This window comes from Sturnira hondurensis, unplaced genomic scaffold (genome assembly GCF_014824575.4).
Source record: "Sturnira hondurensis isolate 20B ecotype Veracruz unplaced genomic scaffold, ASM1482457v3 Scaffold0000880, whole genome shotgun sequence".
Taxonomy (NCBI): domain Eukaryota; kingdom Metazoa; phylum Chordata; class Mammalia; order Chiroptera; family Phyllostomidae; genus Sturnira; species Sturnira hondurensis.
Window position 1 is genome coordinate 4,356,570 of NW_028073511.1, and position 27,739 is coordinate 4,384,308.

Here is a 27,739-nt window from a genome sequence, read left to right on the forward strand (position 1 = left end):
TGTGCCCTGACTGGGAATCGAACTGCGAACCTCTAGTTCGCAGGCCCGCACTCAATTCACTGAACTACACCAGCCAGGGACATTAAGTCCCTTTGTTCTTGATCCGCAGCCGATCTGAGTCTGATTCTGGAGACTCATAGATCTTTCATAAACAGTCATTATTTTGTGCACATTTCCCACCTCTTTGGGAAAAGCATCATTTAGCAAGGGACTTGCCAAACTCGCAAAAACTCAAGCCTCAAGTGGAACTCTAGTTAATTAGCAGTGGAACTCCTCTAGTTAATTTGCTATGTATAGCAAAAGCTATTAGCCTGAACGCCCTGAGAGAGGGGAAGCGTTTCACTCCAGTATACCACCGCTGCCCTTAAAGATTTATTGTGGAACTAATCTAAGCAGAGCACTTAGCTCTGAGCACTTTAATCACTAAACTTTCTCAACAGTCCTTTGGTATTGGTATTATTTCCTTTATACAGACAAAGTAATTGAGGTTCGAAGAGATTAGATACTCCCCACCCCCACCCCAGGCCATGTAGCCAGGGAGTAAGGAAGGAAATGGTTTTATGTCCCTAAATGGCATTATTCCCCGGTGTAGCTCACCTTCGACTTCCCCAGAAAGTTCTGAAAACTTGAAGTGCAAGGCATGTACCTGCTAGTAACCAGCAGGCAGAGGAGACAGTACTCTACGTGAGTGTATGAATGACGTTGCACTACAGCTGAGTTCAGTTCACATTCAAGTGAGGCCGCATAGACGGGGGGAAATACTAGGGTGCCACAGCAGGGACGTGCCAGGGTAGAGACACCAAACGAAGCCCACAGTGGTGAGCACCAATGCTAAAGCCCTGTAAGCATGAGGGTGAACGGCGCCTGAGAAGTCATCCCGCCTCTAGGGGGTGCCAAGCAAGCGTGGCCAACACCCCAACGCGGCAGGTAGCAGGCTCTTTTGCCTACACCAGTGCTCGGGATTTTAGGATCCGGTGAAAAGCAGTTCTTCAGGTTATAGGTTCCGGACCTCAAAGGCTGCGTAAGTGACCAATCCGGAGGTCCGCCAGCTCCAGGCAGCCAAACCATCTCCCTTTGTGCCCTTGAGGTAACGCGAGAATGGACGGGGTCTGGCTTCAGGGAGGATGCAAGGGGAGGTCCCGGTTCGAGGGCGGGGTTGGAGGTCGGAAGAGGGTGGTTGGGGCTCGCAGTCAGGGCTAGCTGAAACCACCCACACGACCTGGTCAGCGTCCCAGCTACCCCACTTCCCGGGGGCTTGCCCCCTGCCTGGTCCTCGTCCTTCGGGACGCGGATTACCCTCTCCCTGGGAGGAATTTTCCCTCTCTCTCCACCCTTTGGCTTTCCCCGCAGGTGAAACCTCCATGGAGCGGCTTCTGGCCCGGCTGTGTGACACCAGCGCGTTGCAGCCACTTCCGGTGTGGGAGGGGGACACCACGGGCCACTGTTTCACCCAGCTGGTGCTCAGCGCCCTGCCCCACGCCCTCCTCGCCGTGCTCAGTGCTTGCTATTGGGGGACCCCTAGGTGGGTAGAGTCGGGGTGCACACACATCTGTCCGTGTGTGCCTGTAGACCTCTCCCAAAGCCCACATTTGCGCGGCAGTGTAACCAGAATGGTGAGGTTTCTGGAATGGGGCAAAAGTAGAATAAAATGTGGGCAGTACCACTTTGCAGCAGTGTGGCTGTTTTGGAGCAAGTTGCTTGACTTTGCTCATAGCCTCATAACGGTGTTGGGAAGTTTAAATCAGATAGTGCATTTAAGCATATAGAACCAGTGCCTAGCATAGTTTTAAAAGCTTGGTGCGTGGTAGAAATCACCAATTTTATAGATTTTCAGATGTTCAGACACAACTGTTATGAATTAGAGGCAAAATTAGGTGAACAATGTTTTTAGCCAAAAAAGGATAATTTGTGTTGGAGTTGTAGGACCAGTTTCTCACTTCTGTCTCTTGAAACCTCTGTGTTCCTAAGCTAAGAAAAGAACACATACATAGCTGGAGAGGAAGCAGTGGGTAGAGGAAAAGAGCAAAATCGCAACCCTAACCCTACCCAGGTTTGGGACTAGAAAGTGCAAGGGCTAAACTCACCTTGGTTTTGTACTCAGTTCCTGTATGGCTAGACATGGCAAAATCAGTCTCACTCTGGCCACTGCCCAGAGTGTTGTCTCTGCCTGTGGGAGTCTTTAGCCTGATGGACAGAATGTGTCCCTAACCAAGATGAATGAGGGGATTGATGAGGTCCTTCCTTGGGTAAGTGAAGCTTTGGACGTGGAGGAATACTGTTTTGTCTCTTATGCAGAACGAGACAAAAGAAGAGAGGGTTAGTCAGTCAGCACAGACATCCACAGCCTGCTCGGAGGGGTTCCTTTGGGAACTCACAGTCTGACAAAAAAGCAAACAAGAATGAGCATCATGTGCCCTGGCTGGTGTAGCTCAGTGGATTGAGTGCGGGCCTGTGAACCAGAGGATCGCGGTTCGATTCCCAGTCAGGGCACATGCCTGGGTTGCAGGCTGGTTCCTTGCGGGCCAACTACCAGCAGGGGATGCACGAAAGGCAACCATACATTGAACTTTCTCTCCCTTTCTCCTTCCCCTCTAAATATAAATGAATAAATAAAATCTAAAAAAAAAAAAAAGAATGAGCATGTAATCAGTAGAAATTGCGGTTATTTCACTTCACTCATCAGACTTCTGTGCATTCTTGAAAAGACTTAGAGAGGTTCAAAATCTCAAGTGGGAAGGGCCCTTGGAGGGCTTTGGGTCAAGAGTCCTCACTGGTCACTGCACCAATGAGGAAAATGAGATGCACAGAGGGAAAGAGTCGTGAGACTGGCCGATGGCCAACTTAGGGCCAGTGTTCCAGCCTCCAAAGGCCCAATGCTCTTTTGTCTCCACATCTTAAGAGAATTACTAAAGGTTGACTTTTATTCCAACAGAAACCCCTCTGTATAACTTCTCAGCTGGACTTTTTAAAGGAAACCTGAAGCATTTTAACCTACAATTAAAATTTTTCAGTAACCCACCCCTGCCATCAAAGGAAACAAGATTAATCCTTGTTTTACATGAACTTTCAAGACATTCTAACATTTGTTGCTGCTGGCGTGTTTTATACTTGATTCTTAATGCAAACAGATCGCCTTTTTTATTAAAAAAAAATACATGTCTTGCATGCCAAGAAGATAGATATAGGCGAGACTGGAAAGAGGTTTTTCTTCAGCTAAAGGAGTCACAGGAACGATCCACACCACTTTCTACAACCACTGGAAAGACTGAGAGTAGAGTATTCTGAGGCTTCATGAAATTCAGGCTTTAAGAGTGTAAAAAGTGTATTTCAGTCAAATTTTTATTCATCTAATAGCGCTTTGGGTGAATTCAAGGATTATTTTAGGTAGCTATTTCTGTGAAAATGAATACTCATTCTGTAGTAGTTAATCAGTATGAAAATGTATAATTTTTTTTTCTAATTTAACCTTTATTTTGGTACACCCTAAATTCAAAACTGTTAATTTCTGTGGTGAAAGACTGATCAGAAATGTTGTGGTTAGATTAGAAAATAGATTAGGTGAATCCAGGAAGACTTCCTGGGAGAAAAGGCTCCAGGTTCCAGGGTAAAGTGGGATTGGAAGTAATGTGTACAGAGGAGGAAAGGGAGTTGATTCTCTTCAGGGAAGTGAGTCATTAGAGGGACGTCTGGGCCCTGAATCAGCCATGATGTATCTCCTTTTCTTTTTCCTCCTTGTCCCCAGGAGTCCAGATTACAACCTACTCTGCAGTCCCGGCTGGCGCCTCCGAATCACAGCCTCCTTCCTGCTCGCCATCTTTCCACTGTTAGACCTCCTTCCAGTTGCTTTGTCACCAGGGGCAGGCCCAGGGCCTATAGGGCTAGAGGTGCTGGCAGGGGGCGTGGCAGCTGTGGCCTGGCTCAGCCACAGCCTGGCTTTATGGGTTTTGGCTTATTCCCCTCATGGCCACTCCCAGGGGCCCTTGGCCTTGGCTCTGGCCGCCTTTCTGCCAGCTCCAGCCCTAGTGCTGACCTTGCTATGGCACTTCCAGCGAGGCACGCTTCTGCCCCCACTTCTTCCAGGTCCTCTGTCCCGCCTATGTCTTCTCATCCTACAGCTAGCTGCACTCTTGGCCTATGGACTGGGCTGGGCAGTCCCTGGGGAGCCCCGGGAATCCTGGGTCCAGGAGCCCCTCCTCCCTGAGAGACAGGACCCCGAGATAGCTGAAGATGGGGAGAGCTGGTTGTCACGTTTTTCCTATGCCTGGCTGACACCCTTGCTGGCCCGTGGTGCCCGTGGAGAGCTCCAGCAGCCCCAGGACATTTGCCACCTTCCCCACAGGCTGCACCCAACCTACCTGGCCCGTGTTTTCCAGGCACACTGGCAGGAGGGGGGCCAGCTGTGGAGGGCCCTGTATGGGGCCTTTGGGCGGTGCTACTTGGCTCTTGGACTATTGAAGCTGGTGGGGACCATGCTGGGATTCTCAGGGCCTCTGCTGCTGTCCCTACTGGTGGGCTTCCTGGAGGAGGGGCAGGAGCCACTAAGCAATGGCCTGCTGTATGCCTTGGGGCTAGCTGGTGGGGCCGTACTGGGCGCTGTGCTGCAGAATCAGTATGGGTATGAGGTACGGAAGGTGACACTTCAGGCACGGGGGGCGGTGCTGAACATTTTGTACCGAAAGGCTTTACAGCTGGGTCCCAGCCGCCCTCCTGCTGGGGAGGCCCTGAACCTCCTGGGTACTGACTCTGAGCGCTTGCTTAACTTTGCCGGGAGCTTCCATGAGGCCTGGGGCCTGCCGCTGCAGCTGGCCATCACCCTGTACTTGCTGCACCAGCAGGTGGGTGTGGCCTTCGTGGGTGGCCTGATCCTGGCACTGCTGCTGGTACCTGTCAACAAAGTGATTGCCACCCGCATCATGGCCAGTAACCAGGAAATGCTACAGCACAAGGATGCACGGGTTAAGGTGAGGGGCTGCTTGAGGTCCCTCAGCAATCTGGAGACCCCCACCCAGCATCCTGGTCCTCAGGTTCTGCCATGCACAGTGCCTGAGGGAGTATGGTCTAGAAATTGAGCTCAGACTGAAGAAAGACATGGGTTCACATCCCAGCTTTACCACTTAGTAGAATCACCCCAGACAAGTCACTTAACCTTGGCCCTCCATTTTCTCATTTGTAAAGTGAGGATCATAGTTTGCCTCATTGGGTCATTGTGAGGGTCCTGTGAGGGAATGCTCGGTGTGCTGCCAGTCACAAAGTGAACCCTAAATGAATGTGACTCATTAATAATATTAGTTCATGCAGCCCCAAGCAGCCACCCTAGGGGGTAGACAGTAACCTCTCTGGGACCAAATGAGTTTCTAGTGATAGATCCGGCCCCAAGTCTCCTACCTCTTCATCTAGGGCATAAACCATCCTGTAGCTGCATGGGGGAAGCCTAGGCCTATTCCAGCTGCCTCTTGGAGGTGGGCTGTGGGGAAAGGAGTAGCTCACTTTTCTTCCTGGGCCAGCTCTAGGTGTTGCACATCTGGCTGAGTCAGTTCTGGGTTCTGCAATGATTGTGGGGACCTTTACAGAGGGGATGGTGGGCCTGGGGGCCTATACAGCATAGCTGGCAACAACTTACTGGAATAGCTCAGAGGGCTATGGGGAGGAGCTGACCCTGGTGGCTGGTTATAGCAGGAGGCCTTTTCCCTGTCCGTGACAGACCAGGTCTCCAGGGCCATCTGCGAAGGCTCCCCGTGCCTCCCTGTCTTGCAAGCCAGGGATGTAAAAATGTTAGGATCCAAAGAGTTTCTCGGCCCTGGCCCATCTCGCCTGGGCCCTTCTGCCTGTCTGACCCTGAGTTGTGGCGTGGCCTCCTACACCTGTATTCTCCAACAGGAGCAGTAGTTCCCATACCACCCAAGCCATGGGCCGGACTGGTGACCAGCCCCCAGAGCCCTTATCTTCTGGCTTTGGGAAGTAGTTCTCAGTCCCTCATCTAACAGAATGAATGCTTTTACCCTGGCATCGTACCCTCTGCCTTTTGTACCAGTTCATCTCTTAGGAAGTTAGGGGGTCCCAGCTCTGACCCATTCCCAGCTAGAGCATATGGAGAAGTAAAAGACTGGGAGGGGAAGCAACCCAGGGCAGAAAAGGGTTTGAGGGTGAGACTTACAGAAAGAGTGAGGTGGAGGAGAACACCAAGGTAGCAAGTACAGAGTATGTGGGGGCTCATAGTACTCCGCACCCTCTACCAGGAGCCTGGGGAGACCTGGGCAGGGGACAAACACATGAGCAGTGTCTCCACGCTGCTTTCTTGTCCCCATCCTTAGCTCATGACAGAGCTGCTGAGTGGCATTCGAGTCATCAAGTTCTTCGGGTGGGAGCAGGCACTGGGGGCCCGAGTAGAGGCCTGCAGGGCTCAAGAGCTGGGGCAACTCCGCGTCATCAAATACCTGGATGCAGCCTGTGTGTACCTGTGGGCTGCCCTGCCAGTTGTCATCTCCATTGTCATCTTCATCACCTATGTCCTCATGGGGCACCAGCTCACTGCCACCAAGGTAGGGATTTGGGAGGGGCAGGGAGGATGGCTGTAGGGAAGCATGGGAGGAAGGCAGCAGCAAGGATGCTGCAGTGGAGTGGGGAGGTGGGCTTAGGACGGTGGTGCTGGCTGGGAAGGAGGGAGGGAGGCGGATCCCTGGCTGCCTTTCCTTTCCCAACCAAGGGGAATCCTCTGAAGGGACCTTTTTCTGGGGCCTCACTTATGTAACTAACCCTTCCGTCTGTGAAGGAATTTCCTATTACCTCTTCCTTCCTTTTTAACTTCAAGTCAGGCCCAAGTTCTGTGTTAGGTCCCCTTGTTATTTTTCTGATAGCCTTGGAGGAAAACAAAAATCCACAATCCAGTGACACTTCTGCCCAGGGCCAGAGGGTTACTACTTAGAAATTCTGAGAAGGTCTGAGAATGGGCTGGGCCTCTATGCTTCAGGTATGACCTGGATCCCTGGTGGAACATCTGGAGTCTGTAGGATTCTTAGAGTACCCACCTTTGCCAACTCTGATGCAAGGATTGTCCTGATTGTCCCTCAGTTCTGTTGGTGCCCTGTTCTTCCCTCCACAGACCCATCCATGGGGCCGCCTATACAGCAGGCCTTCAGGTACTTCACCCCCGCTCCCTCCCTCCAACCCACTTAGGTATTCACGGCCCTGGCACTGGTACGCATGCTCATCCTTCCTCTCAACAACTTCCCTTGGGTGATCAATGGCCTCCTGGAGGCCAAAGTGTCCTTGGACCGGATCCAGCGGTTCCTCGACCTTCCCAACCACAACCCCAAGGCTTACTACAGCCAAGGTAAGGGGAAGCTGGAGGGTAGAACCTGGCACAAAGTGAGGAGGCAGCTGTAGCCCCCAGGCACTGTACCCAGATGCTACCAAGAGAAGCTAGAGGCAATGGAACCCAGGTAGAGCAGGTAGCCGTTTCCTGGGGGAGAACCCTCAGGCGGAGACTGAAGCTGAATCAGCCCTGAGTAAACAGACATGGGACAGGCAAGCTAATGACATGCCCCTGGTTTACCCTCCCCAAAGCAGGTAGGTGGTGCATTGGAAGGCCAAGGTGAGTGTTGTCTCCCCTGTTCAGATCCCCCCACAGATGGATCTACAGTGGTGGAGCTGCACGAAGCCCTGTTTTCTTGGGACCCAGTTGGAACCAGCCAGGAAACCTTCATCAGTCACCTTGAAGTGAAGAAGGTTTGTTGCTCACACAACCTAGGAGAGTCCCGAGACTAATAAGGAGGATGGGGACTCGGTGGCAGACGAACGAGGGTGGAGCCCATCATAGCTAGATGGCCCTGTAGCTCCAGTTACCAAGGGAAGGACTAGTCACGTCTCTGGTCTTTGGACAGCTCACGCCCACCCAGTCCAGACCAGGGAGTGTGTTTGTCTGCTGGATCCTCCATGACCCCTAGGTACTGTCCAGTTCAGAACAGACCCCAGAACTTATCCAGCACCCCCCCAAGGCTGATGGCCGGGAAGAGGCCCAGCAGCGGCCCAACAACCCTCTGAAAAGGGTTTTTGCTAATGGAATAGGTAATCCCCTGCAGCCTGGTGAAAGGAGTCGCACTCTGTGATTCACACCATGGGCACACATTCTCAAAGAAGCACTTGAAAAACATTCCTGGTAATAGAGTGACTTCTGTTCACCCCAGTCTTGAGTGTTCACTCTGCCCCGACCCCCACCCCCGCCCCACCCTGTGCCCCACGTCTCAACCCAGCGTCCTCCAGTGGTGCCTGAACTGTCTCCGCCACACTTGGCCCACATTTCTGGCTCGGGCTGTATGTTTGTTTTTCCTCTTAGTTCAGGCAAGATAAGGCTGGGATTTTTCAAAGGAATTTTGCTAATGTGTCAGTTGGGCTTTTTTTGGATAGAAGTCATAGAAACCCACTGGAGCTAGCTTAAGCAAATAAGAATGTATACTAAGGGTATAGAGACGAATTGCAGAGTCCAAAACCAAGCATGCAGCCCAACCTCAGGAGCAGCCCAGAACCAGGCCTCGACTTGCAGAGAGCTCTTTCCTTCTGTCTGCTTTTTTCTCTGTACTGGCCTCATTGTTCTCTCTCTGTGGACCCACTCTCCACTGAGCAGAAGATAGGACTGCAGAGAGCCCTTCTGCTTACCAGCTGTAGCCAGAACGAAGGGGCATTCCCAGGGAAGGGTCTCGGATTGGTCTGGTGCCCACTGGTAGATGGGTCAGCCCTGGCCGGCTGGGTGGGGGCATCACAGACAGGGCTTCTGGGACCTCTGCCTGTTTCTAGAGAAGGATTCTGTTTTCTTTTTGTACAAGGAGCTAGTTCTATGAATGTGTATTACAACTAAGAAATGAAGGGAACACAAGAAATTTAAACTGCAAACCACAGAAATGGACACTTCTGAAAACACTGCTTTCTGCCCTGAGGTATCAGAAGTCTAGCAGCAGGTGGACTTAGCCAGCCCAGCATGCAGGCCCCAAAGCCTGAGGTCTTTTCCTCCCCTCTCACCTTCTGGAACACTGTCTTAGAGCTTTCCCTGGAAGTTCTTGGGCAGTTTTCCTTGGGGAAAATTCTTTCCCTACAGACTGACTGGGGCCTAGAAAGAAGCCTCTGTGGCATGATTGGCAGCCCGGGGCCTCAGGAAGGAGAACTGACACTTGTGCGGAATTTTTGTAGGGCACCCTTGTGGGCATCGTGGGAAAGGTGGGCTGTGGGAAGAGCTCGCTGCTGGCCGCTGTCGCTGGGGAACTTCACAGGTAAGCAACCTCTAGCATCCCCGCCCTCAGCTCTGCCCTTCAGCGAACACTTACCTAGTCCCTGTTATGTGGTGGACACCTTTTTTAGGGGCCAGAGATGCCAAGATGAAGAAGACATGGTCCCTTTCTTGGGAGAGTTTTCAGTCCGGAAAGGGGGAGACAGTCAAAGTGAATTATCATAATCATCACACCAGAGCGTTTTAAGTGTTATAATAGTGAGTGAAGAAATGAACAGAAACATCCAGCATCGCCGCCCTTTGAGAAAGTGTGGCTGTGCAGGGAAGGGACCCAGGGAAGAGCTCAGGTGTGAAGGAAGGTCATCTTCTTTCATGGTGAGAATGCATGAATCCAGGGTAGCGGCCACAGTTTCTTCTGAGCTTCTGAGCACATCTAGATAAAGACAGCTTCTTGGCTTCAGTCAAAGAGCAGTTTCCTCCCTTCCCTATTCAGAATGAGCCCACAGCCTCATTTAGGACATCTCCACCTCCATGGCCGCCAACCCAGAGAGCCATGGGACGTGAAGGGGGCCCTGTGTAGAAGACAGCAGTCTGGAAAGGGGTTGGGCATGGAGAGACTCCGTCTGGAGCCCGCCCTCATGCTGCTGGCCTGGCTCTCTGCAGGCTGCGTGGACGGGTGGCAGTGTGGGGGCTGTCCGATGGCTTTGGCTTGGCCACCCAGGAACCCTGGATCCAGTTTGCCACCATCCGAGACAACATTCTCTTTGGGAAGACATTTGATGCTCAGCTATATAAGGAAGTGCTAGAGGCCTGCGCCCTCAATGACGACCTCAGTGTGAGTGCCTGGCCCCGAAACCTCTTGGCCACCTGCTTCCTCGTGTCCCTGACACCTCAAGGCTGAGACGTGCTACTCTGGGAAGGCGTTGCTTCCATGCAGGCATCCTCACCTAGGACTGGCTGTCGGGCTTTGGTCGCCCCACAGTGCTCAGCTGTTTGGTCCCTCATTCTGCGTGGGGCTCAGAGGGGTGGTGGTGGTGGTGCCCCAGAGCAGTGGGGGAGCCCCAAGTCATCTGGGGCAGGGAAGGGCTCTCTGTGAGGCTTAGTTCTGCATAGGTCTTACTGGTAGTTCTTTTTTTAGAATTTAAAAAAATATATTTATTTATTTTTTAGAGAGAGGGGAAGGGAAAGATAAAGAAAGGGAGAGGAACATGGGTGTGCAAGAGAAACATCAATTGGTTACCTCTTGCATGCCCCCATTTGGGACCTGGCCTACAACCCAAGCATGGCCCTGACCAAGAATTGAGCCTGCAACCCTTTGGGTTTGTGGGACGGTGCCCAACCCACTGAGCCACACTGCTCAGGGCTGACTAACAGTTCTTATTCAAGAGTCCCTCCCTTAGTTGCCAGTGGGGAGACTTGGGAGAGTCAAGGTTACTCCAGGGAAGCCTAAGGAGCTCTTTAGATCCCCTGCACCCAGAGTACTAAATTTAGGGGCGACGAGATTACACATTTTTCCCGTGATTTCCCCTCCCCACGCCCAAATCCCTGCAGGACTGTCCTCACCGCTACCCTGTTCGGGTAAATGTGGCACTTGGCTGGAAGGGAGGACCTTTGACTTTGACCATGGGGCATCCTAGGTCCATTTATTATTTGTTTCTGTATCAAGCATTTCCCAAGTATCTACCACAGTGCTCAGGTAGAACTGTTGTAGACAGTAAGAAAAGAGATGAATAGCAAAGCTCCTCAGAGGACACGGCATCTGGTGGACTACAAGCACTTCCTGTGGTGCAGGGACCCCGTAGCTAAGGACCTCACTCCTGATGCCGCAGGAAGGTTTGAGGTGCGTTCCTTCCTGCAAAACCTGTGAAAGCTTTCGCATGATGCCCATCGTCATCCTTGCCCGTTAAAAAGGCAGGGCACCGTGCAGGAGTGGTTAGGAATCTGTGTGTATGTCTTGCCCTATACTAGCTGTGGAACAACCTTGGGCAAGATAGTGGCTCTGTCTGAGCTTTGGTCTCAGCTGTGAAAAGGAACTAATACCATCTTCATAAGGTTGTCAAGGGGAGAGATGAGATGATGCCTATAAAGTGCCAAGCACATAGTAAATGTTCATTAAATGCTGGTTGTTACTGGAATTGTGGCTTATGTCCACTGCCTTGCTCCCTCAGATTCAAGATCAGTCTTTTCAAGCTCCCTGACTCTTTTCTATGCAAAGGGATAGAAAATGGGGTAGAAAGTTTTGGGAAGCTCGCTGACCAACACCGAGGGGCCTGTCCCATCAGATCCTTCCTGCTGGAGACCAGACAGAGGTGGGAGAGAAGGGTGTGACCCTCAGCGGGGGGCAGCGGGCCCGGATCGCTCTTGCTCGTGCTGTCTACCAGGTGAGTTAAAGGTGGGGGAGCCCGGAACCTTGGGAACTCAGTCAGAAGGCATGAGATGGGATATTGTCATCAGTATCTAATCCCCTACTCCCCGCCCCCCCCACCCCCCGCACTCCTGAGTTGTTGGTCCCTTGGCCATCCTGTTTTCCTTTTGCAAGGCAGAATTAAAGGTTCTTTAAAAACTATTATGTGCCTTGAGGCTCTGGGACCCAGCAAGGCTGGGCACTTGCTCTGGGGCACTGGGCTTGTTTGACTGGAGGAAAGTGCACCTCAGGTCTCACCTCCCTCTCTTCCTCTGAACTGCCCTGTCTGACTCTCAAGGTCATGTCCTAGGAGAGATCTGGGTTCTGGCCAGAGGACCTAGGACTTGCTGTCCACGGTGCCCCCACTGCTCTCTAGGAAAAGGAGCTCTATCTCCTCGATGACCCTCTGGCTGCTGTGGATGCAGACGTGGCCAACCACCTGCTGCACAGGTGCATCCTGGGAGCGCTGAGCCACACCACACGGCTGCTCTGCACCCACCGCACCGAGTACCTGGAGAAGGCTGACCTGGTGCTGCTGCTGGAGGCCGGGCACCTGGTCCGGGCTGGTAATGTGGTCTGCAGGGCAGGAGGCGGCCAGTGAGAGAGCTGTCTGCCTGGGTGTAACTGGGGAAGAGGGGCAGATGGATTGTCAAGTGCGGATTCTGCCACCCCTCTGTGTGAGGCCTGCTCATCCTTCTTTCTAATGGAAGCCTCTGTCCTGCCTTCCCAGAACCAGTGTGAGGAAACGGGGCAGGAGGGAAAGGAGAACACTGGCAGAAGGGCCCAGTGGCTTGGGGACTTGGGGTCTGTGACTGGACTTAGATGCCTGGATCACTGAGAATATTCGGGTGCCCTTGGAGAAGAGAAAACAGTTTTAGAACAGTCTTTTATTTTTAAAAAAAAATCCTGAAGGGTTATTATCCAGAGGGACATGACCATCTGCAAGTTTCCTGGGAGAGAAACAGAGGACATGAGGCTCCACCAGGGAGTCAGGGGTCTTCTCTGCTGCATGAGGAGAAGCTCAGCAGTGCTGAGAGGTGACTCTGGACAGAGTGCTCACAGGTGCTGTGACTCTCCCAGGGGTAAATATTTTCTAAATGTGCTGATTGGACTCCAGACACAGAGGGGATGGACTTGATGGTCCTGCCCAGACTCTGGGGGTCCAGAGCAGAGCTGTGCTGGGGTGGGTCCCAAAAGAATTGAGGGTGGGGTGGATTGGCACACATAGAAAATGGGGGAAAAGCCTAGTAGAAAAGCCTAGTAAAAAGCCTATATACTAGCTTTTAGAAAAGCCTAGTATATTTCTAGAATAGTCCTTTCCTAATCTCCCCTGCTACCTTCCAGGGCCTCCCTCTGAGATCCTGCCATTGGTGCAAGCTGTTCCCACAGTCTGGGCTGAGGATGGGCAAGGGTCTGACTCAGGTATGGCCCGAGGATGGGAGGAGGTGGCTTGCTCCTCACCGTGACCCTGGAGAGAGATGATTTCTACAGAGCGTGCCTGCCCCTCTGAAACACTGAGGTTTTCAGCTATCAGCCTGCAAGCTTAATCCCCCCTGACCTTCCTGATCTTCCCAGCCACAGCCCAGTCAGTGTGGAACCCAGAGAAAACAAAGGAGGGGCTAAAGGTGCAGGAGGGCACATCTGGCCGCCTGCTGCAGGAAGAAAGCAAGAAGGAGGGCGCCGTGGCCTTCCACGTGTACCAAGCATACTGGAGGGCCATCGGTGCGGGCCTGGCCCTGGCCATCCTTTTTTCGCTGCTCCTCATGCAAGGTAGGGATAAACCCTGGAGGCCCTGTCTTCTAGGTCCCCATCACATCCTTCACCTTGTACCAACTCTTACAAAGCCCAGAGACTCACCAGGCTTGGCGACAGCTGGGACAATAGGCCTGCGCCCAGTTCTGAGAGAGTCCCAGAGGCCAGACAGGTCACTCCATAGCCATCTTCTGATCTGCCCCATTTAGCAGATTTGAGGTCACATTCTCCTCAGACCTGTGGGGTGACAGACCCAGGAATGAAGCACACACCAGGGAGGACGTGGAATCATGGCCGGGCAGGGAGGGCCAGCAGAGTGAAGAAGGGTAGAGGATTAGAATAAAGGGGGTGAGTCTCTCTGGAAGCTTTCTCATTCCCATCCCCACCCAGCCACGAGGAACGCTGCCGACTGGTGGCTCTCCCACTGGATCTCTCAGCTGAAGGCAGCAGGCAACGACTCCCTGGAGGCCGCAGCCCCCATCTCCTCGGACTCCGCAGGGCTCCTCTCTGCTCAGCTGCTCCTCTTCTGCCCCAGAAGCTTCTAGTGAGTGGCTGGGGCTGGGGTCATCAGAGCGGCTGCCAGGCAGGCAGCGAGGGTTGTGGGGCTGTCCCTCTGGAGAGTGGGGGACAGTGGTGAGGGGGAGGGGAGGGAGCTCCCAGTGGCCCTACTTTTGGTTACCCACCGCCTCCTCCCACCACCCAGCACCTCAGTGTTCCTACTGCCTAAAGCTGCCCCCAATGGCTCCTCAGACGTCCGTTTCTACCTCACCGTGTATGCGACAATCGCCGGTGTCAACTCCCTCTGCACCCTTCTCCGAGCGGTGCTCTTTGCAGCAGGCACCCTCCTAGCAGCCGCCACCCTGCATCGCCGCCTGCTGTGTCGAGTTCTCATGGTGAGGGGATGAGAGGGTGGGGGTGGCGTGGGCAGCCCTCCCCATGCCTGGGCTTCATCGGGGGCCCCCTCCTGGCTCTCAGGAGAATATAGCCCCAAACAGGTGCGTGCAGCACTTGTCAACCTGAGACCCGGAAAGGCTGAGAGCAGAGAGGCTGCTGCTTTCTCTGTAACACTGGGAGGGGTTTGTCCTCAGAGTCACTTCCGTTCTGGACTGCGTGCAGAGGGCTGAGTTAACCGCCCCTTAGTTCATGCGAAGTCCCTGTGGGGTTTTGCTTTTTTATCCATCTGTTTCTTTTCTGCATACCCTTTCTCCATTTCCCCTCCTTTCCTTAAACAGCAACCATTCTAAGTGTGTTTGATATGTATCTTTTTGTCTTTTTGTGAAATGCTGTTTTGTGTTCATGTATTTTTATAAGTGAAATTTTTTAAATATACTTTATTGATTATACCATTACAGTTGTTCTATTCCCCCCTTCATTCCCTTCCACCCCGCATACCCCTCCCCCACCATTCCCTCCCTTTAGTTCATGACCACGTGTCTCAAGTTCTTTAGATTCTATATTTCCCATACTATTCTTGCCCTCCCCCTGTCTATTTTCTCCCCACCGTCTATGCTACTTATTTTCTGTATCTTCTCCCTTCTCCTCCTCCCACCCCCCTGTTTCTAACCCTCCATGTGTTCTTCATTTCTATGGTTCCACACCTGATCTAGCTGTCCTCTTGGTTTGTTTTTGTTTTAGGTATAGTTGTTAATAACTGAGTTTGCTGTCCTTTCACTGTTCATATTTTTCATCTTCTTTTTCTTAGATAAGTCTCTTTAACATTTCATAGAATAAGGGCTTAGTGATGGTGAACTCCTTGAATTTGATCTTATCTGAGAAGCACTTTATCTGTCCTTCCATTCTGAATGAAAGCTTTGCTGGATAGAGCAGTCTTGGATGTAGGTCTTTGGATTTCATGACTTGGAATACTTCCTTCCAGCCCCTTCTTGCCTGTAAGGTCTCTTTTGAGAAACCCGCTGACAGTCTGATGGGCACTCCTTTGTAGGTGACTGTCCCCTTATCTCTTGCTGCTTCTAGAATTCTCTCCTTCATTTTAATCTTGGCTAATGTAAGTATGATGTGCCTTGGTGTGTTCCTTCTTGGGTCCACCTTCTTTGAGACTCTCTGAGCTTCCTGGATTCCCTGGAAGTCTATTTCCTTTGCAAGACTGAGGAAGTTCTCCTTTATTATTTGTTCAAATAAGTTTTCCACTTGTGGCTGTTTCTTTTCCCCTTCTGGTACCCCTATAATTGGGATGTTGGAACGTTTAAAGATGTCCTGGAGGTTCCTAAGCCTCTCCTCATTTTTTGAATTCTTGTAACTTCACTTTTTCCTGTTTGGTCATTTCTTCCTTCTGGTCCACCCCCTTGATTTGAGTCCCAGTTTCCTTTCTATCACTATTGGTTTCCTGTGCATTTTCCTTCATTTCAATTAGTTTAGCCTTCATATGTTCCTCTAATTTGTGGCTAAAATCAACCAGTCTGTGAGCATCCTGATTACCAGTGTCTTGAATTGTGGATCTGAGAGGTTCGCTATTTCCTGGTCGCTTAGAGTTATCGGCTCTGGGGCTTTGAGTTCGTCTTAAGCCATGTTTTGGTCTGTTCATGCCTGTTATGTATGAGGAGCAGAGCCCTAGGTGTTCACCAGGGCGGGGCCACTCAGTCACTGGGTTGTGATGCTGTATGTGGGGCGGGGCCAAAGGAAAGCAATGGTGGTCCCCCTCTACTGCCTCCCACTGCCACTGGGGGCCACGAGGTCTGTCCCACTGCGGGCTCGAATGTGTGAATGTATGACCATGGCCAGCCCGCCACTGGGTTCACTGTTGGGGGCTGCGCAGTCCGTCTCACTGCTCACTCCCCTGCTGGTTTATCCACGCGAATGTGTGACTGCAGCCAGCCCTCCACCCGGAGCCCTCACTGGGTCAGCCCAACTCGGGGCTGCCTGGGTGCCTGGGGTCGGGGGATCTTTCTTGCTTGTCCCCGCTCTGCTGCTGGCTCCGCCCCTCTTACCAGTCCAGTTGAACGGTTCGTTGTTGTTGGACTTATGTATAGTTCAATTTTCTGTTCTTTGGCTGCGTCTTTGTTCTCCAAACCTTTGTTGTATTCAAACTTGGTTGTGGGAGAAGGCACAGTGTTTCCACCTATGCTTCCATCTTGGCAGAAGTCTCTGAAATTTTGTTTCTCACAATTTTTATTTAGGGCTGTTTCTAAGACCCATCCTGGTTGCTATGTGTATATTTATTCTAGTCTGTTGCTTACCCATTGACTTAATACGATGACTGAATTAATTAATATATAGAGAGTGCCTCGGATAGCGCCTGGCACATACTAAGTGCTCAATTGGAAATTGTTATTAATGTTGTTATTAAAGCCCTTTCTTTTCCTTTATCTTATTTGGGTTTATAATAACCCTGTGAGTTAGATATTTTCATCCCCATTTTACAGACGAGGAAACAGAGGCTTTGAGGGTGCAGGTGACCAAGGGAGGCTATTTCCCCAGAGAGCCAGGCTGTGAACCCAGTACTGTGTAGGTCTTTCCATTGCCTGTCAGGGACCAAGCAGTGCACTGTTCTGCCTCTCCTCCAGGAGCCAAGTAGGGGACCTCTTCAGGCTGTGAAGGAATTCATTTATCATAAACTGTCTTTAGGAGGTGCTTCAGAAAGTCCTTCACCTAGTCTCCTGCCTTAAGAGAGGACTGTTCCCCAAGTAACAGCAGAGAGTTGGGGGATGGGGAAGGTGGGGAAAAGGAAAAGGGGTATACCTGATGAGACCGTACCTGCCATTAGTAGACCAAGTATCGGGCAGTCACTGAGCACCTCCTCCATGCCAGGCAGACTGTGCCCAGGACCTGACCGCTACCCATGTGGCCCTGATAGTCCTGTAAGGACTATGATAAGTCCTTAAGGACTTAATAATAAGTCCTTATTATTAAGGACTTAATCCCCCTGATAGTCCTGTAAGGTGCAGTTCCATTATTAACCCTGTATTTGAAATGAGGAGCAGGGTCCTTTAATAGATTAAGCCTCTTGCCTGGGGTTTCACTTCTGCTAAATGGCAGAACTGGAATCCGACGTAGCAGTCTGACTCCAGAGCCTCAGCGCATAGCCATGGGACAAGAGGACTTGGACCACTGCCCTCACCACTCTGTCTCGCCCTGGGCAATTGGAGGTTCCTCCTGACATCTGACTAAGTCTCACTCACTGGCCTGAAGTCCCCATGTTCTGGAGAGAGGCATAGCCATGTCTAGCATAGAGGTAGCGGAATGGCCAGCAAGGCCTCTCAAGGTCTCCACTGACCAGAGAGACAGTCTCTCTTTTCTACCCTGGAATAGTCTTCTCCAGGCCCCACCTGTCCATCCTCTCTGTCCCCTTCCTATTCTCTACCTCGGGCCTCCCTCTGCACCCACCTCCCCCAGGATGGCCCAACCCCCGCTCTGCGAGGCCCTGCCCTTGCCCAACCACACCCCTTCTCCCAGGCACCAGTGACTTTCTTCGACTGCACACCTGTGGGCCGGGTCCTAAACCGCTTCTCGTCTGATGTGGCCTGTGTGGATGACAGCTTGCCTTTCATCCTCAACATCCTCCTGGCCAACTCAGCGGGCCTGCTGGGCCTCCTGGTTGTGCTGGGCTCTGGCCTGCCCTGGCTGCTGCTGCTGCTGCCGCCTCTGAGCCTTATCTACTACCGAGTGCAGCGCCATTACAGGGCCTCCTCGAGGGAGCTGCGGCGCCTGGGCAGCCTCACCCTGTCACCACTCTATACCCACCTGGCCGACACCTTAGCCGGCCTCCCTGTGCTCCGGGCCACTGGGGCCACTGACAGGTGTGTGGAATCTGCCTCTCCCAACCAGGGCCAGGGGGATGAGGTGCTGGGGCGGGGGGCAGAGGGTCCCTTAAGAAGAAAGGCACGTGGGAGGTGGCTTCGGGTCTCCTGAGAAGGGAAAGGTGGGTGAGGGCACTAAGGGAAAGAGGAAAGAAACAGGAAAGGGTTAGTGGGGCAGAGCAGCCCCCTATGAAAGGGCACACTGACCTCTCCGGACTCAGAGGTGAGGCCTGTGAGTGTACAGATCAGCTCCAGGAAAGAGCCATGTCGTGGGGGAGTCTGGAGTCACTGCCACAGTGGAGTGGCCTCACTTCCCTCCTGGCCTCCCCCAGGTTTGAGGAGGAGAACCAGAGGCTCCTGGAGCTAAACCAAAGGTGCCAGTTTGCATCCAGTGCCACAATGCAGTGGCTGGACATTCGGCTCCAGCTCATGGGGGCTGTGGTGGTCAGTGCCATCGCTGGCATCGCCCTGGTGCAGCACCAGCAGGGCCTCGCTGACCCAGGTACCACCCTAGGACCTTCATGCTCACCTCAGAAGCGTGTGGTTCCCATCCCCCGGCCCAGACCTCTTCCCACACTGTCCCCCAGCATTTTCACCTGCCACCCAGGGTCTCCTGTGCAGATGTATTATAATTCTCCTGCCCCCCATTTTAGAGTTGAGGAAACAGTCTCAAGAAGTGACTGACCCTGGTGATGGACCTGGTACTAGCACTAGTCTTGTGACTCCGCCCCTCCCCTGTTCCACCCCACCCCCACCCCCAGCACTCTGCCACGCCCACCTGTCTGCCACCTGCCCTTCCCCCATAGCCTCTCCAGATCTACTCCACTGCCTTGCATCCAGCCTGCTCTGGTGCTGGTCTGGTGCTGGCATCTTCCTGCTGCTCCGCTGGCCTCCTTGAAATGCCCGCAGTCCACAGCTTCAGTTGCCCGTTCTGCCTCACTCCTGACACGCATCCCAGTGTCCAGGCCTCCCCTAGTGGCTGCTGTTCCTCTCCTGCTAGGACTGGTGGGCCTGTCACTGTCTTATGCCCTGTCCCTGACGGGTCTGCTCTCGGGCCTGGTGAGCAGCTTCACGCAGACAGAGACCATGCTGGTGAGCGTTGAGCGGCTGGAGGAGTACTCCTGCGACGTGCCCCAGGAGCCCCAGGGCCAGCCGAAGCAGGTAGGCCTGCACCCCTGCCCCTGGCCTGGTGCTGGCGCCCTAAAGGATCATCCCGACGGCCCAAGTTCCATTCATTCCTCGCCACTTGTCTCTGCTCCTCTCATGTCCCTCTCATGTGATCTCTTCACTGTGTCCCTCATCATTGTGTCTGTTCTCCCCTCTTTACTTGCCCTCATTTCTCCCACCTTTCCTCTCACGTCATCCATTTCTCATTATTCCCTCCTCCTTCCACTCCCCAACCCCCTTTCTCCTCCCAGTGTCTCCCATTTTCACCCATTTCCCTCTTCTCCCACCCACGAACCCCACCAGCTGGGCACTGGCTGGCTGACCCAGGGGAGCGTGGAGTTCCAGGATGTGGTGCTGGTGTACCGGCCAGGGCTGCCAAATGCCCTGGATGGGGTGACCTTCCGCATACAGCCTGGAGAGAAGTTGGGCATCGTGGGCCGCACGGGTTCTGGCAAGTCTTCCCTGTTGTTGGTGCTCTTCCGGCTGCTGGAGCCCAGTTCGGGGCGAGTGCTCCTGGATGGAGTGGACACCAGCCAGCTGGAGCTGGCCGAGCTCAGGTCTGGGGTAGCGGGAAGAAGAGAACCAGACTACTGGCACTTAGAAGGAGGCCCAGCCAGGAAGGCTTTACAGAAACTTAGGGCAGCCAGGGTCGGCTGGCGGTGAGAAGGTGGATAGGACAAGCAGGCGAGGAGAGCAGGTCCAGGGTTAGAGCTGTGGTCTCGAGGTCTTTACTCTGACCCAGGCCCATCTTTCCAGCTTCATCCTGTACTTCCCAGTATGGCCCCTGCATTCTAGACCACCAGTCCCTGCACCCTGAATCAGAGCCTCCCAGTGCTGCGCCCAAGACACCCCTTGGGCTTGGCAGGTGGTGCTCTGGACAGCTCAAGACCTGGGCCAGTTGCCCCTGGCCACAGGAGGCCACATCTGGGGCTAAACATCCCACCACCACCCCCAGGTTAGCCTAGTATCATTTTCTCTGAGTTCCATGATGTGGGAAAGGTAGGGGAATTCTGTTTCGAAGCCCATTATTGACCACAGGCCCTGGCCCTGCCTTTGCTGCCTTTTCTAACTTGTGGCGGCCTTACATTACAGCTCCACCCCATGGCTCTGCACGGCCCATTTCCAGGCTCTCCAACCTTGATGTGTCCCCGCCCTCCTATTTGAACTCTGCTCATTCCTTGCCACTGCTGCTGTCCCTGTGACTGCGGGAGTCAGGGCGACACCATTAACCCACTCTTGTTCTCTGTGTGTAATGGCCCAGGGAGATGTAAACTCCTTAAAGACAGAGTCTAGGCCTTGGTTTCTCTGGTTTTCCTCAAAGCACCTGCATGGTTCTAGAACATGGCTGACCAACTGGGGCATAGAGTGAGGGCTGCGTTCAGGTCTTCTCCCCAAGCTCTCCTGGGGGTGCTGGATCTACAGCTAAAACCTGTGCTGGGAGCAGCAGTGACCACATCTTCAGCCTAGAGCCCATGTGCGGTCCCCTCCTTGTTCCCTAGATCCCAGCTGGCTATCATCCCCCAGGAGCCCTTTTTGTTCAGTGGGACTGTTCGGGAAAACCTGGACCCCTGCGGCCTGTATGAGGACCTGGCCCTGTGGCAGGCTGTGGAGCAGTGCCACCTGAGTGAGGTGATCACATCCATGGGTGAGTACCAGGCCCTACCCCTCAGAGTGGAAGAGGAGGAAGCAGGGAGGGGGCGGGGAGGGGCCTGGGACCCGGAGGTGAAGTGCTGCTCCTTGCAGGCGGTCTGGATGGCGAGCTGGGCGAGGGGGGCCGGAGCTTATCGCTGGGGCAGAGGCAGCTGCTGTGTCTTGCCAGGGCTCTCCTCACAGATGCCAAGGTAAGGTGAGAGGAAGGGACATTTGAGAGGGCTGGGAAGAAGGCAGAAGCATGTGAGGGGTGAGGAAGTGAGGTGGGGAGAGGTCTCAAGGGACCAAGTTAGTTTTTCATTTTAGAGCTGGAGGGGGGAGCTGCAGGTTGGGCTGGGCCCAGCTGCAAGGTGGGCACTGGTGCTTGGGCAGGAGCCAAGACTAACCCTCTTCCTTGTCTTCCCGCCCACCCCTCCACATGTCCCAGGTCCTGTGCATCGATGAGGCCACAGCAAGTGTGGACCAGAAGACAGACCAGCTGCTCCAGCAGACCATCTGCAAACGCTTTGCCAACAAGACAGTGCTGACCATTGCGCACAGGTGTGCAAGTGTCTAGCGTGAAACTGATCAGAGGCTATAGTGTCAGGTACCCCAGGGGCGAGGGCCCTAGAGATTCCAAACCCCTGTGAACCTCAGCTCCTCATTCTCATAGCACATTGAAGGAACCTGCAGCCACCCACCCCCCAGCAGAGCCAGGGATAAAGTCTGTGGGCAGAACAGTGGTGTCCAAGGGAGGAGAGGAGGGAATGAGGGTCAGCTTTCTGCTGTAGGATGTTGCCCTCCATCCCCCTCACAGACCACTCTTCCCACACAGGCTTAACACTATCCTGAACTCTGATCGGGTGCTGGTGCTGCAGGCTGGGAGGGTCATGGAGCTGGACTCCCCAGCCGCCCTGCGCAACCAGCCCCACTCTCTGTTCCAGCAGCTGTTGCAGAGCAGCCAGCAGGGAGCCTGCTTCTCCCTGTGAGGACCCAGCAGTGTCCCCACACTCCAGGGTCTCCCCTCTGCTGGGTGTCTGAGAGCTGACATGTGTTTACATTCTCCCTCATGGCTCTACCTCACCAGCACTCCCCAGTGGGGAGAAGGTGTCATGGGTTCCTCTTGAGAATCACTCCTAAGGCAGCATCCCACGGTTTCCCCAGAACCAGGCCCTCTGTCATCTGAGACTCCAGGCAGATTTTTCTGGCCAAGGAGCCCACTTATAATTTCATACTTTTATTGGATAAAATTACCATCTTACAGTCTGTGTATTAAAAAAATAATATTTCTTGTGTGAGGCTGCTGAGGGGTGGCAAGAAAGGACCACTCCAGTCTGAGGGGCAGAGGAGATGAAGGAGGGGGCACAGAAGCCCCCATGTCCATCACAGTGCTGTGGTCTTTCCGGGCTCAGGGGGCAGGTCAGGCGGCAAGGGGAGCCCCGCAGGCAGCATGCTGACCTGACACTCCTGGTCCTGGCGTGCCGGGGCATAGTGTGGTGCAGGGTAGCAACAGGGTCCGGGGGGGCAGACACCCCGGCGCCAGGCCCTCAGGGTCAGCAACACCGTGGACAGGACCAGGGCGGCAGTGAGCGCCCCAAACACCACCATGGCCACCAGGCCAGACTCACCCAGCCCGGCCTCTTGCCTCCGCACCACCTCCTTCACTGAGATGCGCAGCAGACCAGCCCCTGCGCTGTGAGGGACAGGCCCCGTGGCAGGCCCCACCACAGCTGAGGTGGGCCCCAGGGGGATGTCTGCTATAGTGGCAGGGTCTGGGACAGGTAAGACTAGCTCACAAGTCTTGCCGCCATAGCCACTGGGACACAGACAGTCGAAGTCGTGGACACGGTCCCGACAGCGGGCCCCTCTCTGGCATGGGCGGCTGGCACAGTCATCCAGATTGATGGTGCAGAAGCGTCCAGCGAAGCCCTCGGGGCAGAGGCAGGAGAAGCGATTCACACCGTCCACACAGGTGGCGCCATTAGCACAAGGCCGCATCAGACAGTCGTCTGTGTTCACCTCACAGTGGGCACCCACAAAGCCTGCCAAGCAGCGGCACGTGAAGTTGAGGGCAAAGCCCTGGTCATCCTGGCACTGCCCGCCATTCTGGCATGGGGAGCTGGGGTGGAGGTGGGAGAGGGCTTTGATACGGACTCACACCTGCAGGGTAGCCCAGGTCAGCATCCTGACCACTGCCACCTCACCCCCCTCCCAGCAATGTCACGTCAACCCACGCTCTGAGCCTCCAATGCCTCCTTTAAAAATGGCAATACAAGTAGTACCCAGCTTCCAAATTGTGCAGGTCAGAGGAGATCACCCAATGTCAAGCAGTTAGCGTGGGGCTTGGCCTGATTGCGAGGCTAAGGCAAGTGCACTGTTACGCTGGCAGGCCCTTAGGCCTGACACTGGAATGCCCCTACAGGCCTGTTTCCTTGCGCACACAGTGAGGCGGACGGCTGTGTGGGGAACGTCCTCCGGGCCACACTGCAGCTTTCCTGGGAGGATGAGGGGAGTCTGAGGTCCTCGACCTCCCCACCCCAATAGCCAGAGCAGTCGCACACTGATCTGTTACGCCTGCAGTTCCTGCAGATTTTTGTTGTTGAAGACATGGCTCAGATGGTACAAAAAAGCTGAGAAACCCTGAACTAGGGACACCTCAGCAGACTGGGGTTTTATCCTCCGGTACCCCGGGGCGGGACTTCTGGCCCTCAGCCCTACGACTTCACTACCTCCCCCTCAACAGTGCTGTCTAACCTTGAACTCACCCCGTGGGGCCAGCACTCACCCTGCCTGCTCACAGGGTCCGGTCTTTCGCTCACAGTCCCGCCCGTAAAAGCCTGGTGGGCACACACAGTGGAACTCGCCTCCGCCATCATACACACACTGGCCTCCATTCTGGCAGGGAGACTGCGTGGTACAGATGTGTTCATCTATAGAAAAGACAGGGAAGGCTCTGGGATAGCCCCTTACACCTGGCACCCGGACCTGCCCAGGCCCTACCCATAGCTCTGTGGGTGCAGCTTACACTGCAAACCCACCCAGGCTGGCGCGGTTTGGTGGGGAAAACAACACTGAGTTCAAAACTGGGCAGCTCCTAGCTCTGGCAATGTCAGTCTGTCTCAGAGTGACTGGGCAACTTCTACCTCCTCTGTGGGTCTCAGTTTCCTCATCTGAAAGGTTAGTACAGTTTTCTGCAGCTGTCATGCCTACCTCATCGAGTTAGGTTAAGGGCCAATACAGACACAAATAGGCAAAGTCTAAAATGACACAACACCATGTGTTTGAGGGGTTGAGCCAGACCTAATAAATACAAACGGATGTTCTCCCAAAGCCCTTCAGACCAACAGCTGCCCCTACTACCCTACCTTTGTCACAGAACTTGCCCGCCCAGCCACTGTGACAGATGCACTGCCAGGGCTGGTGGCAGGAACCGTGCTGGCAGCCAGGCATCCTCACGCAGCGCTCACAGTGCAGCCCCTCCCAACCTGGGTCGCACCTGGTGGGGAGAAGGACAGGGTCGGGGCTCTGGGTAGTGAGGAAACAGAGGCAAGACCAGAGCTTTTAGAGAACAAGAGGACATACGACAGTCCCTAAGCAGAAGCAGGCCCATCCCAGACAGGTGTGGGCTGTGCAGGTCACATATATGGAATCAGACCATCTGACAGGAGCATTCAAATCCTGGTTCTGCACTTTGTCTAATCTCTCTGAGCCTCAGTTTCCTCATCTGTAAATTGGGGATATACTTTGCAGGGATGTGTTAATGAAGAAACTAAGATATGTCTGTAAATGTTCCCAATATCAGTCCTGGCTGATAGTTTTGTTTTTTAAGAGTGACCCTTTTGATAATCAACAAAAGAAAAAAGCAAACAAAATATAACCAGAATCATTGCAATTAAGAACAATCTAACAATAGCCAGAGAGGAAGAGGGAGGGGACAGTGGGGAGAAGGGTTTTCAGGAACTACTATAAAGGACACACGGAAAAAACCAAAGGGAAGGGTGGAAGCAAGGGTGGGAGGTGGGGATGGCTGGGGTGGGGGTGGGGGGAAATGCAGATAACTGTAATTGAACAACAATAAAATAATTAAAAAAAATAAAGTGACCCAAGCCCTGGCTGGTATGGTTCAGTGGGTGCCAACCTGTGAACCAAAAGGTCATTTGAGTTCCAGTCAGGGCACATGCCTGGGTTTCAGGCCAGATCCCTGGTTGAGGGCATGTGAGAGGCAACAAACCACTGTTTCTCCTGCACATTGAAGTTTCTCTCCCTCCCCCTCTCTCTGAAAATAAATAAATAAAAATCTTAGAAAACAACAACAACAAAGAGTGATCCTGAAAGATCATCAGGACAATCTTCCCATCCTGATTCCAGGGCCTTAATTTACAAAAACAAAAAAACAAAAAAAACCTCTCCAAGGATGGAGAGTCAGAAACACCCCCAGAGCCTCCAGCAGCTTACCCTGTCAGCTCATTTCCTTGTCCGACCAGACACATCTCCCTCCTGCTACAGTTTGCCCAACCCCCACCCCAGTAAGTCAATTACTGAAATTCATCGAGGAAGATCCTCTTTTCTAAGTACTTCTCCCCGTCAACCCTGCCCACAGCCGTTCTTTTCCAGGCCCAACCAATTCTTTTTACATCTTTCCTTTATCACTCCTTTTCTTCCCAATCTCCAGACTCTCTCAAGCTGCAGGTCTTTCTCCCGTATCTTGAGGAAGAATGTTTCAGAATTTCTGGGTCAGACTTGGGAGAGAGTCAAAAAGTGTAGAGGCAAGCTGGAAGAAGGAAAAGAGCCAAGGCAAAGGGGACTGGGGATGGGTGAGGCTGGCCGATCTTCCCTGTGTGCCATGGGGGGATGGGGAGTGCACAGTAGGGGTCTTAAGTCTAAATACCTGCCCTGCGGCCAGAGCAGGGTGTGGGTGTGAAGGGGTGGGAAATGGGGAGGAGAGGGGTTAGGAGCACATGCTCAGAAGAGGTACCTGCAGGAGCCATCAGGCTCACAGAAGCCGTGGGCCAGGTCACAGTGGGAACTGCAGTCATCGGCTGCAAGAGATTGATGTGGGAGGGGTGAGCCGGGTCCGGGTTGGGTTCCCTGAGATGCAGGCTCGGGAGAGGATGCGGGGTTCCAGTAATTGGGTGGGCTCAGCTCTGGGGCAGCTCAAAAGAGACTCGTTCCATCCCAAAGGGAGACCTGGGTTTCAGCAGCCCCTCGGGTCTCAGCGGCTGCAGTGCTGTCTCCAGCCGACAGAGGCCAACGTGCAAGCAAGGGACACCGGGAGAGGGCAGCGACCTGAGCAGGGGTGCGCTCACCTATGGCAGGCTGAACCAGTGCCCCCAGGATGCACAACAGGCACATGAGATGTAGGCAGCGGCAGCCGCTGGGCATGGTCAGTGCCGGCCCCAAGAAGGACGGATGGATGGACGGCCGGATGTACGAACACCTGTGGGACAGCACAGGCTGGGAGGCGGTCGGACGCGGATATAGCTGCGCGGATTGAGATTCCGAGGAGTGATAGGAGCCGAGGGGGAGAGGGACTCCCAGACAGAAGAAAGGAGTGGGGGCAACGGGAAGGCTGGGGCGGGGTGAAGGGTTGAGGCAGCAAGGGTCTGGGGGATAGGACCCGGGATCCGGCTCTGTGGGAAAAGAGGTGAGGGATGGGCAGCCTGGAGTCAGGTCAGGGCGCAAGGAGGGCTGGAGCTGGGAACGCAGAACGGAGGAGCCCACGGGGAAGGGACAGTGCCACAGGGCGGCCTTGAGGACACAGACTGCGTTCCTGGCAGCGAGTAGTGTCCCATCCCACCCTCGACTTCAACCAGGACTTGCTCCCACGTCCCCTTCAGATCTCGGCCATGCTCGGCTCGGCCGCGGCCAGGCCTGGAGTCCCCGAGCGCCCTTCGTCCTACGCGTCCCTGCCCTCGCGGTCCTCACCTCCAGCTGGGAAGCGGCGCGCTCAGGGCGCAGAGCGAGGCCGCATCCGACGGACTCCGCCGTGGGGCCAAGCTGGGGCGCGGGGCCGCCCCTAGCGGGCCGCGAGGACGGGAGCCGAGGCGGCTGCCATGAGAGCCGAGCGCTCGGGAATCTGGAGCTCGAGGCGACCCCGAGAGGTGGCGGCGGCGGCTCCCCGCGCGGGTTCAGGCCGCCTGCCAGGGGCGGCGTGTGCCGGCGGATCCCGGCTACGCACTCCCCTCCCCGGGCTGCTGCCTGCCCGCCCCCTAACCCCCTGCGGCGCTTGGCGCACACCTCGCCGCCGCGGGGCTCGGCGCTCGCCCCTTTCTCCGCTGCCTCGCTCTCCCCGGAGCCCCCCACCCTCCGCTGCCACCTAACCTCTCCGAACCTTGCTTTCTTCATCGAAAGGAGGAAATTATGGGAGTCTAAAAATGGGAGCAGGCTGTAAAGTGCTGGCCAGATATGCGCAGCCCTATTATTCTCCCATCTCGCATCCTGGCTTTGCTGACCCGCGCCCCTCACAGCCGCCCCACCTCTGCTCTCACCAGTCCGTTTCCCATTACGCTTCTCATATGTATCCCATACACGCTCAGTGCTCAGCGCCGCTCCCGCCCTCCTCCTGTCATCAGCCCACGCCTCCTCCGTTGGTAAATCCTCCATCACCTGCTTCAAATGTCTGTGCCTCTCCTCCGCTCTCTCCGCTTCTTTCTCTCTTCATTGCAACCCACAGCCTTCCAGGATCAACCTATGCCCATCTAAATATCACCCCCTCCCCATTCAGGCCTCTGTCAAGTTCGTTATTCTCACCACAACGTTCCTTCCCGTGACCGCTACTGGAAGCCCCCTGGACTGGGAACGCCCTTCACTGCAAAT

The 27,739-nt window shown here is 54.2% G+C and overlaps 2 protein-coding genes across 9 annotated transcripts; one reads left to right on the forward strand and one right to left on the reverse strand.

Annotated features, from left to right (window-relative positions):
• Positions 1 to 856: 856 nt before the first annotated feature.
• On the forward strand, positions 857 to 22,204 carry ABCC10 (ATP binding cassette subfamily C member 10). 6 transcript variants are annotated; one of them, XM_037053496.1, is made up of 23 exons: positions 858 to 1,087; positions 1,351 to 1,522; positions 3,743 to 4,961; positions 6,312 to 6,539; positions 7,174 to 7,330; positions 7,616 to 7,725; positions 9,181 to 9,260; positions 9,881 to 10,052; positions 11,500 to 11,598; positions 11,998 to 12,187; positions 12,966 to 13,043; positions 13,197 to 13,391; positions 13,764 to 13,917; positions 14,077 to 14,266; positions 17,784 to 18,127; positions 18,460 to 18,629; positions 19,128 to 19,288; positions 19,598 to 19,851; positions 20,160 to 20,249; positions 20,794 to 20,939; positions 21,038 to 21,140; positions 21,372 to 21,484; positions 21,759 to 21,848. In XM_037053496.1, the coding sequence occupies exons 2-22, from the start codon at positions 1,362 to 1,364 to the stop codon at positions 21,469 to 21,471; spliced, it is 4,401 nt and encodes a 1,466-aa protein (XP_036909391.1). In that variant the 5' UTR covers positions 858 to 1,087; positions 1,351 to 1,361; the 3' UTR covers positions 21,472 to 21,484; positions 21,759 to 21,848. The 6 variants fall into 6 exon arrangements, 4 of the variants coding, with proteins under 4 accessions (XP_036909400.1, XP_036909391.1, XP_036909375.1 ...); XM_037053480.1 differs by having other exon boundaries at positions 860 to 1,087; positions 21,038 to 21,135; positions 21,759 to 22,204; XM_037053489.1 differs by lacking the exon at positions 20,160 to 20,249 and having other exon boundaries at positions 861 to 1,087; positions 21,038 to 21,135; positions 21,759 to 22,204.
• DLK2 (delta like non-canonical Notch ligand 2) lies at positions 22,174 to 27,497 on the reverse strand. Of its 3 annotated transcripts, none has more exons than XM_037053533.1 (6): positions 26,849 to 27,497; positions 26,230 to 26,377; positions 25,899 to 25,962; positions 24,289 to 24,419; positions 23,709 to 23,853; positions 22,174 to 23,042 (listed from the first exon to the last, which is right to left on the reverse strand). In XM_037053533.1, the coding sequence occupies exons 1-6, from the start codon at positions 27,266 to 27,268 to the stop codon at positions 22,307 to 22,309; spliced, it is 1,644 nt and encodes a 547-aa protein (XP_036909428.1). In that variant the 5' UTR covers positions 27,269 to 27,497; the 3' UTR covers positions 22,174 to 22,306. The 3 variants fall into 3 exon arrangements, with proteins under 3 accessions (XP_036909428.1, XP_036909421.1, XP_036909434.1); XM_037053526.1 differs by having other exon boundaries at positions 26,230 to 26,404; XM_037053539.1 differs by having other exon boundaries at positions 26,230 to 26,360; positions 26,849 to 27,051.
• Positions 27,498 to 27,739: the final 242 nt, after the last annotated feature.

Bases quoted from the DNA above. Each gene is read 5' to 3' on its own strand.
- ABCC10 (XM_037053480.1), top strand. From the start codon at position 1,362: ATGGAGCGGCTTCTGGCCCGGCTGTGTGACACCAGCGCGTTGCAGCCA. The intron at 20,250-20,793 runs GTTAGCCTAGTA...CTTGTTCCCTAG, and splicing joins CATCCCACCACCACCCCCAG to ATCCCAGCTGGCTATCATCC. The intron at 20,940-21,037 runs GTGAGTACCAGG...TGCTCCTTGCAG, and splicing joins TGAGGTGATCACATCCATGG to GCGGTCTGGATGGCGAGCTG.
- DLK2 (XM_037053526.1), bottom strand. From the start codon at position 27,268: ATGAAGAAAGCAAGGTTCGGAGAGGTTAGGTGGCAGCGGAGGGTGGGG. The intron at 26,405-26,848 runs GTGAGGACCGCG...CAATCCGCGCAG, and splicing joins GCGCCGCTTCCCAGCTGGAG to CTATATCCGCGTCCGACCGC. The intron at 23,854-24,288 runs GTAGGGTAGTAG...TCTTTTCTATAG, and splicing joins GGGCAAGTTCTGTGACAAAG to ATGAACACATCTGTACCACG.